Genomic DNA, 14891 nt, shown 5'->3' with positions numbered 1-14891 from the left:
TTTTTTTTTTTTTTTTTTTTTTTTTTTTTTTTTTTTTTTTTTTTTTTTTTTTTTTTTTTTTTTTTTTTTTTTTTTTTTTTATCTTAGTTACAACTAGATCCACCTAAGAATGGATGAAATGTCTCCCGATGGAAAAAATGAAACACAACTTCTATGAACGGATGACATATGACATTGAGCGCCTACAAAATTTGGACATAACTGATGCAGACCTGGTGAGTTTATGAACAACACTCAATTTTTTTAGTCACATTCAAGACATTAATGACACTGTTTTTATTTTTCTTTTTTGAATTTAGATATTTTTTCTAGTGCTTCGTCACGGGCACTATTTTCTCATTTGCATCAATATTAAAGCTTCAAAAGTTGAAATAATTGACAACAAGGCCTTAGTCTGTGGTGTTACCATGAAAGACAAGTATGGAGATTGCACAACCCTCTTGGTAAGTTAATCAACAACTTGAGCTCTTTTTCAATTGCTACATATATGTGAATGTGGACTTTTCAAACCGTGAATATAGAGTATATAAACTGTGAATATAGAGTTATCAAAGTGTGAATGTATAGCAGATGTAATATAATCATTGAAAATGTAACACTGAAATGTGTGAATGTGGAATTTTCAATATGTGAATGTAGAGTAGATAATCTGTGAATATACTGTTATGAATGTATGAATGTGTAACAGTGGTAGACTTAAATATTTTTGTCCAGGTTACAACTTTAAAAGAATACCTAGCATTGGGGTCATTTGACCTATTCTGGAAGGTGGATGAGCTAACCGAAGAGGTTGTTGACATAAATTGGAAAGAATCAGAAAATTATATTGACTGCGGACTATTTGTAATGCGGCATAAGGAAACATACAACGGGACAATGCAGAAATGGAACCCGGGATTCAGAAAGAAAGCAAACTTAAATGTAAGTACACAAATACTAGCTTTGAATAATTTCTTCTCTTTTTTTTTTTCTAACATTGCAATAAAGTATTTATTTGATCTTGTATATTTGTAGGAAGATTTCTTAATTGGATTGAGGGCCAGGTATGCCGCAACAATCATAAGGTGGCGTGCCAACACATTGAAAAACATTGTGATCAAGAAAACCAAACTGTTGTACAACAAGAAATGAATAGCTTGTACTCAAATGTGAATATCCAATAGTTCCTTGTACTCCTATAGAACTATGTTCTAATCATTTTTTGTACAAGTTTTAATTTTGTTACATATTCACACCCCCATACCTATATATTCATAATTTCAAAACTCCACATTCACACTTCTCTAACTACAAATTGACCATTGACCATAATAATCTTAACTTTGTTAACCTCGTATACTATATATTCACAGTTTTTAAATAAGGTATTAACAGTTTTAAAACTAAACATTCACAACTTAATAACTCCAAATTCACAATTTCAGTAATTATATTACTATCTGTTCTACATTCACACATTCATGTCTTTATATTCACAGCTTCAATACTCTATATTCACAGTCTGAATAGTCCACATTCATACATTTCATTAATTATATTACTATCTATTTTACATTCACACATTCATGTCTCTATATTCACAACTTCAATACTCTATATTCACAGTTTGAAAAGTCCATATTCACACATTTCAGTGATACTTGTTCAGTAATTATATTTGTGACACCCCAACTCTTCACAAGCTGAGATAGCTAAAACTTAACACAAAAGCTGCCCATCTCAACCATAAAACCTAACATAGCGGAAGCGAATTATAACCTAAGGGGTATCATGCCACATCTAGGTAAGAAAACACGGCCTAGATGCACAGGCTAACCAAAAACTGAAACCAAATAGTATATAAATCCTCAAACATATCCAAATCATCCAAGATCTAAAACAAGAGTATATAGAATCTCATATTGGCGCACAGACCCAAAACATAAGTCTAAAAAACATAACAAACTAGTCTAAGCCGGCTGATACGGATATATCTCTATCGCGCTCACGCTTAGACTTATTGCATACCTGGAAAACATACAAGAAACCATTAGCAAAAGACTGCTAAGCAACCACCATTCACACCCGCAAGGAAGTATAGATATAGAGTAAGTTTGTAAATAGGTTTACGCACCCATATAGAATATACACACCAACGAACTGTTCAAGTTTAAATCAGATACTCAACAACAACACGCTGAATGAATATATAAACCAAGACTCCTCATCAATACCAACGTCCAACCGAATCACAAACTCAACCGAATACTCATAAGAAACAACTAAATGGCGATATATCAAAGAATAACCAAAAATCAACAAGATACAATACAACTCAAGAGTCAACAAGGAACCAAACAGACCTCAACCCAAGGATGTGCACCAAAACCTCAACTTCCAACCCAAGCACCAATTCTCACACCAAACGCCAAGCCCGAAAGTTAGTTCACAGGGGTAAGAACCCAATCACAGGGACCGAAGTCCAATCACAGGGGTATAAACCCAAACAAAGGGGCGAAAGCCCAAGCACAGGGACGAGAGTCCAATCACAAGGACGATAATCCAATCACAAGGACGATAGTCCAATCACAGGGGTAAAAACCCAAGGCTAGTTCCACAGTTAGTTCACCCTCAAACAGCCCAAGAGATACTCAAAGATTCACCACTCCATATCCAACCATAGCCTCAACCCAAGCACAAACCACCACAGTGTTCATCTCAGATTATGAACACAACAAACTCCCAGAGAGTACAACCAAGAATTCAACCAATCCAACAGACTCATATAACGAACCAAGAGATATGAATAAACACTCCAAAAGCATGGTAAAATACTCAACAAGGTATCCCAATAAAAATCCAGAATCAAAGGTGGAACAACCAAACAACAAATCACAGGACAACTCACTGGAACCAGAGTCCAAGAAGACCTGGCGGAACAGAGTAGCGGAACTCCCCCCTCTACCACCCTTCTCCGCAAGAAGCACACGGAGTGCACCGGCGGAAGACCTTCCCCCACCAACCTCCACCGCCACACTCTTGCGGAAGACTCTAGCGGGACACATTATACCGCTAGGGTGCACTGCAAGAGCAAACCCAACGCACTATTCCCAGACTCATATTAGAATACGAATGTTCATTTCCGGAATACAAAAATAAGATAAGATTGTCCAGATTACATCTCCCAGAAGCCAAATAAACATGGAATCCATACCCACAAATGTTCATAAAGATCAAGATGCAAAGGATCAAGAACACAAGTTCATAAATCCATCCAAATATCTCATAGACAACCAAAATAGGCTAAACAGCAAAGAATTTCACAGGATTCCAATACACCAAATAATATCCATAGATTAAGAGGGTAAAAAAGATTTTAGTGGACATGATGGTTACCTCTTTGGAGCACACTTCAACCAAGAACCCTCAAAACTCCCTACAAAGCTTCACCTCCACCTTGATCATCTTTTCCCAAAAGATCCCCAAAAGAACAACATAAGAACTTGTATAAAGATTATGAAAATAACATGATGCAAGGTATATTCCTAAAGATAAACACTTACCCAAGCCTTATCAATCCTAAAAGAGCAAACTTGACCTTGGATCTTGAAGAAGAAAGTGTAGGATTTACTTAGGGTTCTTTAGAAGTGGAAAGAATAGGATGAAATGTATTTGCAGGAGGATGAAAAGGGAAATAGGGTTGGAAGTACAAGGCTTTTATATTAGTAGGGAAAGATCATTACATATATTATGTATGTATCAACTAGGGTAAGACATGAAATAATGGGCCCTTATAAAAAGAAATGGGTCTCACATTATGTATTATACTACTAGTTGTAGGAAATTAATCATTCAAGAATTAAATATATATATATATTGGGCCATTATAAAATGCTCCATAGAAATTGTAAGGATTCAATAAAATAAATAAATCCCTTACAAGAATTAAATCAAGAATTGGGCCTTTTGAATAAAATAATTAATTCCGGGTTCAAGAAATATATATATCAATTGGAAAGACAAAGCCCAATTAAATCAAATAAATCACTCGGCGGAAACGATTACCGGTGTCAAGGCTTGAACGAATTTACGGGGTGTTACAATATTACTATCTGTTCTACATTCACACATTCATTTCTATATATTCACATATTCAATACACTATATTCACAGATTGAAAACTACACATTCACACATTTCAGTGATTATATTACTATCTGTTATACATTTCAGTTTTAAAACTAAACATTCACAACTTAATAACTCCAAATTCACAATTTCAACACTCCACAAATATCACTGAAATGTACTAATTAATAACTCCAAAGAAATTTTATAACTAAATGTTCACAAATACAAAAAATATATTGGCATCTCCTATTAACATGAACTAATTCAGAACTCCCAGAACTTGGATGTACAAGATATCCATCCCCAGCAATCTCAGATAAACTTCCCGACAAAATAGATTGAACAACACCCTTTATAATTGAAGCAACCTTGTTTGCAGAACTCTTTTGCCCCCTAGCTATAGCAGACTTCTTTTCAATAATACTACTTCGCCTCTTATTACGCTCATCTTTCAATCTTCGGCTTGATGGATCTTGTACAATACCACTTGAAGATGGGACATCAGACTCTTCAATATGGACATAACCAACCTCGGTTTCAACACTTTTCTTTGCACTTTCAAAAGCTTCTTCACAACGCTGTCTAGCTGCACTGTTGTCTTGACAAGAAACAATTAGTCTTTGAAACTTCCTGGTCATCTCAACAACCCAAATTGAAGGAGCAACACCAACATTAGAAGACAAAGAACCCATATCAACAGCCTTGCTTTCAGCAACTTTCTTTGTCCACCTTTTCAAAATGTATTTATCGGGAATAGAACAAATGCAATGTACATTCATAATGCGTAAACAATGGCAGCACAAAATTCCTAATTTAGAAAACAACTTACAACTGCAAGAAATATCCAAATTGGTAGGCTTAAAACTAACTTCATGCCTTATAATATCTATATCAGGACGCCAAACATGATACTTCAAATGACAGCCATCATCCAAAACACTATCTTGATGACAAGTAGCACCTTTCAAGAATTGTTCCTCAAACAAATAATATATTTCAACGGTATATACCTCTCTAGCATGTGAAAGAAGTTTCACATCATCCATCATCATATTGGGCATGCCTTGAGCACACCGAAAATCCTCACCATTTTCCTTACTTCTCCATTCAGAAACAACGCTCACAAACGATGAGTAGAAATCACAAAGCCCTGCTGTCTTTGTTAGCTTCCTAGAAATTGAATGGTTTGTGGTCTCACTCCTTTGTGAGGATAAAATGCCACAAGAAAAGTAATCATTGTTAAATGCCGGGCACCATTTTTCCCTACAATCGTACATGTAACACCCCAATTTTCACATCTCGGATTTATTGCAAAATCCCTAATAATACATTGCGGAAGCATCTAACCAGCAGAAAACTGGGTGTTACCGCCACGCTTAGGTATCTCTCCTATACCCAAACGCTAAGGCTAAACTTACAACATCAAATAACCACATCAATATTCCAACTTAATACATATGGAAATAATTCTTCCAGGGTGTCTATTCTAGGATAGAGTAGTCATCAACCTCGACTTCCATCCTATTCAGAGCTCATCGGGCTTCAGGAGCCCACACTAGACAACATCTGTAAACACATCGAAGTGTAGTTAGCGCGACGGCTAAGTAAGGAAATCCATTGTCACTCAAAAGTAAACAAAGGTTTCGAAAAACATAATTTTCAGAAAAACCGTAAGCTTTACCCATAAGTTGCAATCTCCCTGCAACCAGATTAACAACCAAAACAGTACAATACAGTATATAAGTGACATCAGCACATAACACTTCCATTTCCGAGATTTTCATAATTTAACTCAAAGTGAGATTCACAACGCACGCTTTATTGATTAGGACTTACGACCTTTTATTCTGCGATCTAGTTACGGAGTAACTAGATTTTATAATTAGTAAAAACACTCAATAATTTCATAACTGCTTTTTCCTCTCAGCGAATAGACTTCGCTCTGCAGTATGAATTAATCATACAAAACATCTCACTAATTCTCTCAGCGAATAGACTTCGCTCTACAGTATGACTCAATCATACAAAGACATCTCACTATTCTCTCAGCGAATAGACTTCGCTCTGCAGTATGAATTAATCATACAAAGACATCTCACTAATCAGTATATTCACATGACGACTCAAAATTATCATACTTGCTCAATTTTGTTTCCAACATTCACATATTGGTCAATGATTTTCCACCATGAAAATCCAAGTAACGAGAGTCACATTATTTCTTAAAACGCAATTTTTCCCCAAGTTAAGAAATGTAATGCACAAAAATAATATTCGAGCTTTCAAAAAATTACCCGGTTGCCCGTAGGCCTTCCAAACATCATAACACTCGAGATTAAAAACATCGGGGGAAGGTTCGGTTAAAAACGAGTCGGAAACGAGTCCGCGTCGCGCGGACTCGCGGCTGGCCGCACTAGCGGACGCAGGCGTCCGAGCCGCGTCCGCTGGTTCGGCATTTCTCGCCGAAACTGGACGCCCACGAACGCGCACCGGACGCGCGTCCGTGCCCGCGTCCGGTCTCTCGGCCGAGGCGCCGAACCATTTTTCCGCAATGGGCGCGCGGTGGACGCGCGTCCACTATCGCGTCCATCCGATTCTGCCCACTTTGGGCCGCAAGAACGAGGTTGTAACGACCCGATCTTCCACCATTTTCACAAATATAAGCATATATGGACCTAACACAACATATACATGCATAAAATAACTACGAACATGCATATCAAAATTTACCAAAAATCAAAGTATAGACTTTTGAGCCAACTTGTAGATCCATAAACTTAACACATAATTTTCATATAAAATTCCTAGTCATATAGTTTACTAGCATTTGATCACCTTCAAGTGACTAAGCCTACTTAAGGGATTCCTTACCTCCCAAGAAGATTTTTAAAACCGTAGAAAGATGGTGGTCTCCTCCCTCAAACTTTTCACCGAAGATCCTAAACAAAATCACCATAATAACCACATTTTCATGAATCCTTAGCTTAAACTTAAGTTCTAGGAAGGATTCTAGCCATATTAACCGAATAAAACTGAAGTCTTACCTATTATGGAAGCACTTGTGTTGAAAAACATGGCTATGGAGTTCTTGGATCCAAAAGGAAGAAGATGAATATGAGATCTACTTTCTCTCTCCTTTCCCTTAATATTTTCGGCCAAGGTGAAGGGAAGTGCAAGACTTGGAGTTCAATTTTCCTAGCTAGCTTATCCCACACTCCTCCCCTTTAATTAATTATTTATTACCATGTGGTCAATAATGATGCCACTTGTCACAATTCCATTGTGTATCTTGTAGAATAAGGCTCCTTTGCCAGTTAGGGAGTAAATCAGATAAAAGTTCGGAGGAATATAACTTAATTCGGGAAAATTTCAATACCAAAATTATCCTAAAAATAATCCCGTCATTAACCACTAAAATTGGGAATTTTTCGGTATCTCGCGAAATATAGGTACGAAGTCCGTAACAAATTTCACTCTTACAGTTCGTCTAATCTTCACTGACTGAGTAGGAAGTTCACGCTTAATCGTATCATACTTAATAATCCATTTTCTAGGAAAAATCGAACTGTATATACGTCCTTAAAAATTTTACGGTTCGTGACCGGTACGTAGATCGCAGCTTTATTAATAACTAGTCTTACTCATAAAAATCCTTTTGAAGTACCGAGAGATCATCTCATAAATGTCATAGCCTTCGAAAAATATTTTTCGAACCTTAAACTTTGTCGGAAAAACTGAGGGGTTACAGTACAATTTTTCTAACCACGGATTTTTATGACACTTATACTCAATCACCATCCTGAAAATCATAAGATCACAAAAGGAAAAATATCACTACTACAAAAAAGACTTTTAACGTCGGTTATTTTCTACATACAACGTCGGTTATTCTGCGACGTAGATCTCGCCGACGTAGTATATAAATGATATGACGTCAGTTTTTTAAAACCAACGTCATATGTATTTTTTTTAAATAGAGATACGACGTCGGTTTTTTTAAAAAACCGACGTCGTATCTCTTAAAAAATAAATAAATAGAGATAGAACGTCAGTTTTTTTAAAAAACCGACGTTGTATCTCTTTAAAAAAGAAAAAAATAGAGATAAGACGTCGGTTGTTTTAAATAACCGACGTCTTATCTCTTAAAATTAAAAATAAAAATAAAAATGAAAATAAGCAGGACATTTCGTAATCTCTCCGCAGATCGTCCGGTAGTCCCTGCTTCGCTGCAAAAGCCGTTGAACAGCCTCTGCCGTTGTAATCTCTCTGCAGGCACCGGACAACCAGAACAAAAGAATGATGGTATCGCTCCTTACTTTGCTGCCTTGCCATTTCATTGCTCCTTCATCCTGTTTCAAATATTACAACAATCCTTCATCCTATTTCAAATATTACATCAACAAAAAACAAATGAAGGCATAATCTGGGCAACAATAAAAAAAAAATGAATGAAGGCATAATCATGTACTGGCAGTGAGCGGCGACGAAACCGTAAATTTTGGCATCCCACAACCTGATCGAGAATTAATACATCGGAGTTTCGCAGAATTTCGGATGGAAAAGTAAATGAAAAGGGGATTTTTGCGCAGAATCGAAGTGCTTCTGTGAGTGAACATCGTTGAAGACTGGCATGGAGTCATCACGGAATTTTGGTTGGCAGTTGATACTTCTGAAATTAAAATTATATATATAAAATCATCTGTACAAATTGAAAGAATGTAAAAACTGCCTGTTGAACAACCTATCTGCTTCTTCCGTCGGGAAATTAGCAAAGTAGAGCAGATTCAGTAGATTTTCCTTCCTATCTGCACTTTCCTAGATTCCTCGCTGGGGGCAGCGGCGATGGGGTCCTTCAGAGAGGTTGATTTCCTCTTCCAATCCGGCGGAGAGCGATTGATGGAGCTTCTCGAGCTTGTCGATTGAGGACGGCAACTTCGTGCGAAGGGTTTCTGCGTTTAGAGTTTGTTCTTTAGTGAGGGGGTCTTGTATATTAGAGTATTAATATACAAAATCTTTTTTATATATATATAACGTCGGTTCATGTAGGAACCGACGTTACATATATAAAATTCTTTTATTTTTTAATAAATAAGACCTTTTATTATTTTCTTTTTTCGCGTAAGACATACGGCGTCGGTTATTTAATTAACCGACGTCGTATGTTTTTTTTTATTTTTTTATTTTTTTTCACGAGACATACGACGTCGATTATTTAATTAACCGACGTCGTATCTTATTATTATTATTTTTTATTTTTTTCGCAAGACATACGACGTCGGTTATTTAATTAACTGACGCCGTATGTTATTATCATTTTTTTCCGTGATTTACAACGTCGGTTGTTTATAAATAACCGACGTTATATGATTTTCAAAATTTTATTTAACTTTTAACGTCGATTTTTCAGAAAACCGACGTTATATGTCCGACATTATATGTTGTTTCTGTAGTAGTGTATTCACAATTTTAGAAACTATATTCACAATCTGATAACTCTATGTTCACAAATACACTCCTCTACATTCACAGTTTTTAAGATCTCTGAACTCAAACTTGTAGAAGTCTGATAAACATTCACACATTCATAACTCTACATTCACAAACCCTATACTATACATTCACAGTTTCAAAAGTCCACATTCACACATTTCAGTAATACTTGTTCAGTAATTATATTACTATTTGTTCTACATTCACACATTCATTTCTCTATATTCACAGCTACAATACTCTATATTTACAATTTGAATACGCCTTCACACAACTGTTTTTCTTGGACTTACGACCAGCCTTAGAGCACAAAAATGTCTTCATCTTAACATTTTTTGTAGACCCTTGGTAGCCTTGCTTACCCTTCCTCACACTAAAACCAACTCTAAATGCATAATCGTTATACAACTCATACGCTTCATCACCATTACTTACTACAATACCCACCAAATCTTGATCAACTTCACATATGAAATATAACCTCAAGTATGGAAAAACATAACAAAGAAAACAAATAAAAAGCAATCTAATGGAAATATATTCTCTAAGTAGAGGGGGGACGGGGAATGCCGAATAAATCCAGCCATGCTCTACAAAGGGATGGTATTTCCATCAAACACTATTACACATTCAAAAATCAGAGAACTCCACATTCAAACACACAACTACACATAAATCATAAATCAATATGAATCACTAATTTTACTCAAAAAAACAATTTAAAAAAAAAACCTGGAACTGAAGTAGAATCCTCAACATTTAAATCTCCTTGATCATTGCTTGTTGAGACAACAACTAAATCTGCATGCACTACAAATATAAAAAATAAAACAGAGTATCAGGAAAAAGTGTGAATGTAGAGTTCTAAATGTGTGAATCTAGAACTATGTAACTGTGAATGTGGAGCTGTATAAGTGTGAATGTAAATCTCTGCACTTCTAACTGAAAACATACGTGTGTGAGTACAAAGCTTTTTTATATATGAATGTAGAGCACTATAATTATGAATCTACAGCTCTGGAAATGTGAATGTACAGCTACGTGATTGTGAACATATACCTTTGACAATCTCAAATACATGGTAAACAATCAATCAAAACCATAAATCCTAAATTCGAAAAACACAAACATAAATCTATACAATTCATCAAACATGAATCTAAACTTAAAGCCTGCAATCGAAGATGAGCCATCAACATGTAAACTTAGTTGATCTACTGCCTCTGCCATCACTGCAAATATAAAAAATAAAACAGAGTATCAGGAAACAGTGTGAATGTAGAGTTCTAAATGTGTGAATCTACAACTATGTAACTGTGAATGTGGAGCTGTATAAGTGTGAATGTAAACCTCAAATACATGATAAACAATCAATCTAACCATAAATCCTAAATTCGAAAAACACAAACATAAATCTATACAATTCATCAAACATGAATCCAAACTTAAAATCTGCAATCGAAGATGAGTCATCAACGTGTAAACTTAGTTGATCTACTGCCTCTGCCATCACTGCAAATATAAAAAATACAACAGAGTATCAAGAAACAGTGTGAATGTAGAGTTCTAAATGTGTGAATCTAGAACTATGTAACTGTGAATGTGGAGCTGTATAAGTGTGAATGTAAATCTATGTACTTCTAACTGAAAACATACGTGTGTGAGTACAGAGTTTTATTATATATGAATGTACAGCTCTATAATTATGAATCTACAGCTCTGGAAATGTGAATGTATAGCTACATGATTGTGAACATATACCTTTGACAATGATTCACAATAAAAACTCAAAATGCAAGGTAAACAATCAATCTAAACCATAAATCTTAAATTCTAAAAACACAAACACAAATCTATACAATTCATCAAATATGAATCTAAACTTAAAACCTGCAATCGAAGATGATTCATCAACGTGCAAACTTAGTTCATCTGCCTCTGCCATCATTAAAGAAGAATTGCAAAGAAGAATTACGATGGTGAATCAAATGAAAATCGCGATGATGAATCGGATGAGAACTGCGATGATGAATCGAACGAGAATTGCGATGATGAATGAGTGAAGTATTGCAAGATGATGGTGAATCGAATGAAAAGCGCTAATTGTTTTGCGAGAATCGAAAAACCGTCTGCTGCTCCCAAGCTCCGTTAACGGCGTTAATTATCAAAAAAAAAAATTTAAAACGCATAAAACGACGTCGTTTTGGACCCAGGTCACCTTGCAAGGTGGACCTGGGTCCACGGCATAATTTGCGCAGACAGTACCAACAGGGCTTAAGGAGGAATCCCACCTCAGGAAGAAGAAAGAAAACACAAACAAAGCAGGGCCAAACCACAACAAGCCAAGGCCCACTGGAAAAACTACTCACAAGAAAACAGAATAAAGACAAAACCTCAACAAAAGGACCAAGGTCCAGACATCAAGCAACTACAAGGCCCCAAAGCAGGCCAGAAAACAAAAGGATCAAAGATAAATTTATTATTAGTTTTTAAGCTGGAAAGGAAAAAACAACTCTGTAGACATCAGTCAAGATAACATGAATAAGCCCATCCAACAGAGCACAACTGTCATCATGAATCACTGCATTTCTGTGTGATAAGCACCAAGAATAGCACTTAAAAGGGGTATTAATTAGATTAAAGTGCATCGTTTTGACATCCGATTATAACAATTGCATGCATTTTAGCTCAGATGTGATCAAAATCTTCTAACATCATTTCTAGGAGGAGTTTTGAGGTATTTCACAGGTTGGAGAGGGATTTGAGGCACAAATAGAGCAAAAGACAAAAGAAGCACAATGCAGTATTGCCCCACGCAGCCTCACACGCGTGTGGCTAGGCGTGGAATCTTTCCTGTAGCTTCCCACGCCCACCACCACGCGTGGTAGCATGCGTGGTCAGGCCAAGGGCCATTTCGAGAAATTTGTTCCCCTTTCTCACCTATATAAATCCCTTTTTCCCTAAACCTAAAGAGGAGGAGAATAAGAAGAATTAGAGGAAAAATCTGAAAATTCATAGAGTACGGTAGAATAGATCTAGAGGGTTTTCTCCCCTCTTGGGGGAAAATTCCTTTCTTTCATAGTTTAGATTAGATCTAAGGGCAAGATTGAAGATTGGGATTTCAAGAACAAGATTGTAAAGATCCCCTTTCTAAGGGTGGTTACCATTCTCTCCATTATCTAATCTTATACTTGTTTCTTTGTTATTACCTTTCTTGTTCTTGTTTCTTAGTATGATAAAGTAGATTAGATAGGGGATTGGTGGCCCCAAGGTGAATCTATGTGGATGATTGATATTATTGCTTTGTTTTGTGAGTTGCTTGTTTGTTGGATGATGAACTTGTGTGGATGATGTTCTTGATGCTTTGTGCCTTTTGTGGCCACATTAGGTAGCAAACCCGTGGGAAGTGAGTGTGTGCGCGATAGCGGCCACTCACGAGCCTAACTCACCCACATCTCCGCTCTTTGTCCGAAAGGACAAGATTCGAGAGGAGTGGTAGACAAAGTGTTCGATGAAATGCCCCAACCGAATGAGGATGTGGGAGTCCAAAGTGTGACGCCACTTGGTGATGTGCCACGAACTCCCTAGTCTATTCCACATCTCGTGCTCGCAAACCCATCCAAAGATAGATCACATAGAGAAGCCTAAAGCCCCGATCTCCACCTTTTTATTTATTTCACATAACCACTACCAACCTTCCTACCCTTTACAAATGACCTCCACTTCTAGCAAGTCCCGCAACTCTTACCTTTCAACCTCTTAGATGCCAACACGCCAATTCGGTTCCCATTCGCCATCCTTGAGAGACACGACACTCGGGGAGTCTTGACTCTTCGTTTTATCACCTTCACATTCACTCACGCAATACACAACAGTCAAAATGGCGTCGTTGCCGGGGATGGCAAACGGTTCTTAAGTTGTGTTGACATCTTTGAAGTAGAATATCAAGAGTTCTTGAATTGCTTTCTTTCTTTTTGTTTGTTTTATTCTTAATTTTGTTATTTCATTAAGAAAGTGAGTATACTATCTTTGAATATCTTGCTACTCACTTGCAACTACTTTTAGTTGCAAAATATTTGTTGTTGGCTAAGCTATTGTGCAGGAAATTCTTGTTGTAAAATCATTTGAAAGCTTGCCACTAATTGCTAAAATGAATCCCCATGGTTACCCACATCATGGAGGACAATCCTATGCAAATCCTCAACCCCAATCATATCCACATTACCCACATTCCAATTATACTTAACCTCCACCCATATACCACTATCCACCTCCATACCATAACCCAATTCCACCAACATATCATTTACCACCTCCATATCACTATCCAATCCATACACCAAATCATCACCTACATCCCTATGAAACACCACATCCACCTTTCCGAGAAACTTACCCTTCACAATCACCAAATTTACAAGAAATTGACTCATTAAGCTCTAAAGACATATCTCAAAACATAGAGAGTAAGTTTGTGCAAATGATGCAACAACTTGATCCAAGCTATACTCCCGAGTCAAATTCATTCCCCAATTCCCAACTAAACACTTACTACCCAACTCCATCGCAAATCCAAAAAGAAAACAATACTACCTATTCCTACGAAACACTACACTCTTCCCCATATAACATCCATACCAATCCTTGTAATACTATCCCACCGGCCACGAACGAAATTGAAATTCTAAAAGCAAAAATAGAAACATTTGCGAGGATGGCCAAGGAGGATACGGCTAGACTGAAAGCCGAAATCAAGGGCGAACTAAAAGAATATCTCGCTACACTCCGGGAGGAAGGACTTCCATTAGAAGAAGTTGAAACGAAGATGCTATCCATTATGGAGGAGCTCATGAAGATCAATGGATCCCAAGCCAACTCCACCATCATAGATGACATCCCCGCTTTGGAAGCCCAACCAAGGATTATACAAGGAATTGAAGAAGAAAACGCTAGGGGAGAGGAGAGTTTTGAAGGAATAGATGATTGTTATGCCCCTGTACTTGAAAAAATTCCGATTTCCGAATTGGAAAATCAAAAGGAGGTAGAGATGGAGAGTGAGGATGAGGACATCGAGGTAGTTTGGGAAGAAGAAGAGTCGAATTATGGTAAAATTCCTAATCCCTCTTGTGCTCTTAGTGAAAACACCCTTGTGGATTAATCCCTTCGCTTTAATACTTCCATCATATGTGACTATGATTACTTTAAATTTCGGGAGGATGATTCCATGAAAAATTTTGATATATTGATTAATGCTTGTAAGGATTCTATCTTGTTTGATACTGATTATGATT

At 36.8% G+C, this 14891-nt stretch overlaps 1 protein-coding gene across 1 annotated transcript in view; it reads left to right on the top strand.

The window, feature by feature from the left end:
* Nucleotides 1–1205, top strand: part of LOC116007623 — a 1972-nt gene extending 767 nt beyond the window's left edge. The window contains exons 3-6 of the mRNA XM_031248345.1: nucleotides 88–215; nucleotides 300–443; nucleotides 715–921; nucleotides 1015–1205. Coding sequence (XP_031104205.1) covers nucleotides 114–215; nucleotides 300–443; nucleotides 715–921; nucleotides 1015–1131 — 570 coding nt within the window. The 5' untranslated portion in view covers nucleotides 88–113 and the 3' untranslated portion in view covers nucleotides 1132–1205. The remainder of the gene's footprint in view (nucleotides 1–87; nucleotides 216–299; nucleotides 444–714; nucleotides 922–1014) is intronic.
* Nucleotides 1206–14891: the final 13686 nt, after the last annotated feature.

The sequence above is a fragment of the Ipomoea triloba genome, chromosome 15, assembly GCF_003576645.1.
Source record: "Ipomoea triloba cultivar NCNSP0323 chromosome 15, ASM357664v1".
NCBI lineage: Eukaryota > Viridiplantae > Streptophyta > Magnoliopsida > Solanales > Convolvulaceae > Ipomoea > Ipomoea triloba.
Note: the sequence above shows the minus strand (reverse complement) of the source record. Positions and strands in the feature narration are given on the sequence as shown.